The sequence below is a fragment of the Arachis ipaensis genome, chromosome B7 (assembly GCF_059453495.1).
Source record: "Arachis ipaensis isolate K30076 ecotype BB chromosome B7, ASM5945349v1, whole genome shotgun sequence".
NCBI lineage: Eukaryota > Viridiplantae > Streptophyta > Magnoliopsida > Fabales > Fabaceae > Arachis > Arachis ipaensis.
The window spans coordinates 126,559,667-126,567,012 of NC_142442.1; the positions used below are offsets into that span (position 1 = coordinate 126,559,667).

Consider the following 7,346-nt stretch of genomic DNA (forward strand, 5'->3'; position numbering starts at 1 on the left):
AATAATCAGGTTAATCCTCTTCTTCCATCTTTATCTGCCGCCACCGCACACCACCACCTCTTCTTCTTCCCTCTGACGCCCGCGACAACGTCCTCGGCGATAGCAATGCCATCAACGATGGCTTCTACAGTAGCGTCGACCTGGACTTCTTCACCCGCTCTGATCTCTCATGGGACCTAAAGCTCGTCAACAAGTTCTACAAATGGGTCAAGCGCTAAGTCGTTTTTCGCCCACACCTCTTCACCTGGCAAATTGCCGTTGACGACGATTTGTTGGAGGCAGGAGTCTCACCGTACAATGGCTTCACTCTCCACCACGCTAAGAGAACCAGGATTGGGGGATTGGGGGATCCACCTTCCCCGCGAGCTGAAATAGCACAGATCACCCACTAGCACAATATTGTCCGCTTTGGCACATAAGGCCTTACGATTTTGCCTTTGACGATAGGGATGATAGCCGAAACCCCCCACACTCACTCGTCAAAACGCGTCATGTTAGGAAGAGTTATCTACACTCTTATAAGGCATGCTTCATTCCCTTCCCCAACCGATGTGGGACCTTACAATCCACCCATCTAAGGGAGCCCAGCGCCCTCGCTGGCACATCGATCCGGGTTCTGCCTCTGATACCATCTGTGTAACACCCTAACTAGCAAAGCTCATGCTTCCGGCTGCGCAACTCTGATAGCTCGGACATTACGACGACTCTTATACTATTTAATACTAAAAATATGAGCCTGTTTAAAAACTTTAAACCGCAATACCGCTCCCAAAAATACTTTCGCTCGATAACGTACATCCATAAATATCATACAACTTACGACAACTCATAAAGAGTACATCCATATATATATACATAAATATATATAAATAACTTTACAAATATTAACCAATACAATTCCTATCCCTCTTACAGAATATATCCAGACAAAGGCGAGGGTACAATAAACCATAATCTAAAGCAATACAAATTATCTCAACAACAACTAAATAAACTCTTCGTGACTTCTGCACCCATATCCTGAAAGGGAAAAATGTAGGGGGGTGAGAACATCATCTTCGAAAGGGTTCTCAGTAGAGGGTTTTGGGGAATTATTGTAATAGGATACGTGAAGATAAACCGTACCAGTGATTAATAACTGACTTATGCCGATTTTAAAAAATAACGGTTTATAGTAAAAGAGAAAATCTGAAATCCTTTTCTGAAAGAGGAAACTGTTCATTTAAAACAATATTTCGAAAGCCTTTCAAAAGGTTTATCTACGCTAAACCAAAAATAGCCTTTCATACTATTCCAAATCAGAAACACAAAACCGAAACCAACCATCGGTCCATCTCATTTCAACCACGGCCCTAGGCCCAAACAATCCAACAACAACCAATCACCACAATCCAACAGAGTCCCAGTTGCAAACACAGATAGGAGGTTCAAGCACAAACAAACAGTTACAGCAAGTAGAGCAAGTAGTTGATAATCTCAAATAGTCACAAAGGCAAACTAAGTACAATATGCACACCCAAACAATGTCACATAAATGCATATGATGCATGCCTGTTCCTAGTGGCTGATGATATCATCTGTCGGTTATAGAGCCAACCCGACAAGTCCTGGTAGCTAACCATTGGACTGTCCCTCTGTCGTGTCTTTCCAACTCGAGTTATACTCAATATAAACTTGATCATAATCATGATCCATATCCATCACCCTCACTGGTGAATATTTATGGGGTGAGCTCATCCGGGGCTTTCACAGTGCCCGGCCACCCTAACGACATAGGGTCAAAAGAGCTTCGAGTCTCAACTTGGAGCACGTGGTGGCTAGCCACTTCTTTCTCCCAGGGAAACTCTTATCTCCGATAGTGAAAGTGCAACATTCACATTTATCAATGATTCAGCATATACATGCATTCAATCTCATCCATGGATCAACATCCATCTCAGCCATCCGGCTCACGGTTCAGTCCAGAACTAGCCAATATTCATATCATACACATCCATTCCGGCTCACGGTTCAATCCAGAACCAACCAATATTTATAATCATACACAGCCATTCTGGCTCACAACAAAACAGCACTTCCACATTCAACATCATCAATTCATAAAATCGGCATTTAAGCCATAAATCACTTTTTCCCAAATCATTTCACTTTGAAATCAAGTTTCAACTCTTTTCAGCCTTGGCTTTAAAGATCTCATTTCTCAAATTATCTCAGGCTCATAAGCCACTTTTACTCAAGGAAAATTCCCTTTTTAAAACAAGCCACTATCGGCTTCCTCTTTCCAAAACTTCCAAAACCATGGAAAGTTAAAGATTCCTTTTGAAACATTCAAAATCACCCATCCAACAATGGGATTTTTGTAACAAAAGTTCCTCGGAAGAGTCCCAAGTCCTTAGGGGAGAATAGCATAACTCATTTCGCCAAATTCATTTAAAATCATTAAAATATTGGCTTTCCGATTTGAGTAATAAAATAGGATCTAAGCCAAACCGAGTCACGTAATCATTTACTTCTTTCAAAGCCGTTTCCTTTACTTAGGCAAAACCAGCTTCAACCCCATGATAAATTCTACAGCGTTTCAACTGTTCAAAATTGTTTTAGTCTTGCAAAAATTCATAATTCAAAGAGTACTGAAAAACCTTTCTCAAAATATTTCAAAATGAAACTTGTCAATAGACATTCAGGTTCTTTCAAAGTCATTGAAACTTCTTTAATTGAAACCTCCAAGTCAAATTCAAAGACATAAACCCTTTTCACATTCAAACAGCTTTAAAACACAAGTTTCATCTAAATAACTTTCTCCTGAAAGAGATACAATGCCTTTCTTAATAAGCAAGACTAAATCACAATTTCCTCTTTACTAACTCATTTTGAAAGCATCACTACAAGAAAATAAGCTTTTTGCCACGCTTTTAAAGCGTACCGAAAGGTGCAAAAAAGCGTACCGATAGCCTTTCGCCACGCTTTTTGAGCTATTGGCACGCTTTTGAAAGGGTCACATCTGCCAGCGTGCCGGTTGATCTATCGGCACGCTTTTCTTGATCTATTGGTACGCTTTACTTTTTGCCACGCTTTCATCTATTGGTACGCTTAAAAGCGTGACTGTATGTATAACCCTATAGCCACGTTTTTAAAGCGTGCCGAAAGATGAATATACAGCCACGCTTTTAAAACGTGCCGAAAGATGGATATACAGCCACGTGCCAAAAATTAAAAACTTGTCGTTACACTTCAAAAGCGTGGCCTAATCCTTTTTCAAATAAAAAAAAGAAAAATAAGAAAAATAGAAATACTAATAAGTTAATCTTTCAAATAAAATATAATACTAAAAAATCAATCTTCCATTGATTTATATGAATTATGTACATGATAAAACATGAATAAAATATTTAAAAAAAATAAATTCAAATTCCAAAATAAACATTTAAAAAAATTACAATTCTATGTTATAAAAATTCTAATCTAATTCCTAAACAACATCCGGACTAATTTGTAGCACACGAATGGTTGTCCGCAACTCTTGTATAGCTGTTGGAGGTGGAGAAGCTGTTGAGCAACAGTAACCTGTATGCATGAGAACTATACAACAAATTACAAAATCAGTACTAATTTCAACCATGTCAAATTTGTCACTTAGTAATCAAAACTAGCAGCCTCCTTTTTATAATAATACGTACCTGCAACGAGACCCGAGTCATATGTTTAGACATCACCTCTGACCTGAACATATTAATATTAACTCTCATTACTTGGTATAGCATCAGAATTCAGAATATTAGAGGCTAAAGGCAGATTTAAATTTCATACATTGGGTTCCCAAATAAAAAATATAGGTACATTTTTCTAATAGCAAAGTGAACAAATGAAAATTTTCATCTCATCTCATTAAATCATTTCATTAACTGAATTAATGTAAAAAAATTCATGCCGGCATCAAGGAAGCATTAGTGAAAAGTATGCATTAAAATCACATAAAACATTGACAAATGGAATTTAAACATTGCATTGACTGCAACGATAGCAAGCAGCCATAATGAATCAAATGATGCATATAAGTTGGCACTAGTTGAGCATGTTCAAACTTGAAACACCAGTTACATTAAAAAAAAAAGAAAAATACTCGATGTCTGAGCTGAGGTTTCAACAAATACAACAAACATATAGCTATTACTAAGTAGTGGAATTTCACACTAAGAAGAATAGTGGCAAACCATATGGTGGTAGTGTCCAATTACAGCCAATACCACTATACATTAATGCATCATCTGTTATCTGAAAGCTCATCAAAATTCACAGCACTGAGTTAACATACAAATGAAACCTAGAAAAAAGTTATGATACCTTGATAGTCTCGCTTAAATCTCCAAAACCGTGGAAGCTGTGAAGGGGGCAGAACTACCAGCGGGCAGCTACTCCAAGAGCACAAATTGTAATAATCTCATTAAAATCATATTTCTTTATTTCTCAAGAAGTTATCAATTAAGAGTCTCCTATATAAATACTCTCTGAAGTACTTAATCATATCACTCTGCATCACAAGCATGTTGCAGAGTAGTTTATTACAATTCAAAAATCACAGAAAATATACACATGGTCATTGGTTAAAAATGGACTTACCTCTAGATCTTGAATCTGCTCAATGCGTGGGTCCTCAAACTTAAACTTTCGAATCACCATTCTTTCTCTATCTTCCTGCATGTAAGGCAACACAGTTGACAGTTCATCCATAAACTCTTTTTGAAGATTTAATGTAGATTATGGTATACAGAGCTTAGCAGTTCCTTGTTTGAATCCTTAACATTTAATAAAGCTTGAGACTGAAGCGCTATATCTTGGACAGAGATAGGCTCAGACCTAGCACCCTTTGTTGCAACAGCCCGCTATCAAGATGATGAATCAAGTAGTTAGGAAGTCAAACAAATCTTAAAAGCAATCAACCAACACAAACTCAAACATTCTTAGGCATAAAGCAAGGTTAGTTGCTTGTAGATATACACAAACAGCAGGTGTGGATTTTGATAAGGTTTTCTCACCTATTATCAAACCTGTAACTATTAGAATAATCTTAATCATAGCTTTATCAAAAGCTTGGGCAGTGAAGCAGTATAATTTTCATGATGCTTTTCTAAATGGAAATCTAACCGAGACTATTTACATGTCTCAACTCCCTAGTTTTGTTTACTCAAATTCAAACCTTGTTTGCAAACTAAACAAGGCAATATATGGTTTGAAATAAGCTCTTAGAGCTTGGTATCTAACCATTACTGCCACCTTACAATCTTTTGGATTTATGAGCACAAAATCAAATCCTTTCCTCTTCACACATTTTACAACTACTTCAATTATTTATATATTTATTTATGTTGTTGATATGCTTGTCAGTGAAAGTAATTCTACTACGATACAAACTATTTTAAACAAATTACATTCAACTTTTCTATTAAAAGAACTTGGAGATCTAAATGATCTAAATTTCTTTTCAACTACTGGATATTGTGTTTACTATGGATCGAATATGGTTTTCTGGAATGTAGAAAACAAACCACTGTCAGTCGTAGTTCCACTAAAGCAGAGTTTAAAGCATTGGCAGAAGTGTTTGCAGAACTAATCCAAATTCAAAACTTGTTAATTTCCCAGCCTTTGAACACCTTTTGATGCGCCCACTGAAACTGTCTTAGCAGACTCAAATGATTCTAAGCACAAATATTGCATGGGAAAGAAAATAAACATAAGAATACTCATGTTAATCATTAACCCTGAGCAACAAAGTGGATTAAGAATGAGCTATGATACAAAACCCTACCTTGAAGGCCTCCATATGGTTTCAACTTCTCAAGAACTAAAGCTAGAATTGGTCCATGAATGTCCAAAATTTACTATCATTGCAGCAGAGGCTGGCTTCAGAAGTTGTGCAGCTTCAGCAAAACTGCTTTGCACAGAAAGTTGCCTAGATAACCAATCAAAAAGTTCTTTACGCCCCTTCCGCACTAAGTTTAGAATCCGTCAAAGCAATTGTAATATAAGGAACCTACAATAGTAGCATACTCAAAGGATAGACACAAGACAGAAGAATCACTTAAAAAAAGATTGAAACAGACCATTTTATCAAATTGAACTCCTCCCAAGTCAAATTGAAGTGTAGTCTTACAACTGTTTGAGAGTGGAATTACTTTCTTGACTTACTTTCTTGACCTCCAAGCCTCTGAACAGCATGGACAAAGGAGAGATGAAGATTAGGAGTCCAACGAAGCCTTAGCATCTTTGATCTCACATATTGTCTCACACCACTCCCTCTCTTCCCTTCTCTTGATGTTGTGCTGCTGCAACTTGGGTTTGCTGAATTCCCTTCTTCATTGTTATCCTCCTCCTCCTCCTTTGCTTCATTATTATTCTCTTCTTCCAATTCCTCATCATCACTCATAGCCGCTCCTTCATTCATGTCAAATGAATTTTCCTCACCCTCATTATCATTACTACTCTTGCCGCCACTTCCTTCATTATTCTCTTGATGAATCTCAAATCTCTTTGACATATTTATTTATTTTAGCAGATGCGATGCTCAGTATAAATGCTACAATAATTTCTTGAATTCCTCCTTTACTAAATTACCTCTGAAAACCAAAACAAGGATGCAAACATTTAAATATACACACAACTAAAAACAAATAATTAAACAAGAACATACAGGCTGTAGTAGTGACCACTCTCTATCTATATATACAGTAGTAATTAATTACTAGCTAGCCTTTAAAACCTATATTCACTGAAGCAATTAAGCTGCCTACTTCGCTATCTGATCTTTAATATACCTTAGCTTGAAGAGCGCTGTGAAAAAATACAAGAATAAGTTATTCCAAAATGTCTGCCTGAACAAAGTTCAAAAGAATAAAAAGAACAATCAGAACCCATAGGAAGCTTATCTTCTTCCATTAGATAACATGATGGAAGAAAAAATACAATCAAATATCTCATAGTTTTTCAGTTATAGAAATGTAAGGGATAAAGCTGACCTTCCCAGGGTGATTATACAAAGACGAAAGATCAGAGAAAAGAGATGGAACTCCCTGGAGAGAATACAAAAGAAAGAAATCACAATCAACTTCGAAAAACCTGAGTGAGGCATAATTTGAAGCTAAAAAGAAACTTGAATACCTTAGTTAGGGGAGGCCTAATGTAATTATCTGCTGCTGCTCTAAATTTGCCACCTTGCAAAAAATCTAGAGGTATTCTCTGCCAAACAAGATTCAGCAAAGAATGAACTCAAAGAATGAGCACCACATATCAGTAGCTGAGCACTACCACAGCTACAGCAGAACAGAACCAAATGTCAAGAAGTTTAGAGAAAA

At 36.9% G+C, this 7,346-nt stretch overlaps 1 protein-coding gene across 1 annotated transcript; it reads right to left on the minus strand.

Annotated features, from left to right (window-relative positions):
• Positions 1-5,832: 5,832 nt before the first annotated feature.
• Positions 5,833-6,532, minus strand: LOC148554055 (uncharacterized). The gene is made up of 2 exons (XM_088492790.1): positions 6,171-6,532; positions 5,833-5,947 (listed from the first exon to the last, which is right to left on the minus strand). Exons 1-2 carry the CDS (start codon positions 6,530-6,532, stop codon positions 5,833-5,835), a joined length of 477 nt encoding a protein of 158 aa, XP_088348916.1.
• Between the last annotated feature and the right edge of the window lie 814 nt (positions 6,533-7,346).

Excerpts from the sequence above, each read along its gene's own strand:
- LOC148554055 (XM_088492790.1), bottom strand. The coding sequence starts at position 6,532 with ATGTCAAAGAGATTTGAGATTCATCAAGAGAATAATGAAGGAAGTGGC. Across the intron at positions 5,948-6,170 it reads CAAGAAAGTAAGTCAAGAAA|GCAACTTTCTGTGCAAAGCA; the intron begins GTAATTCCACTC and ends TTGGTTATCTAG.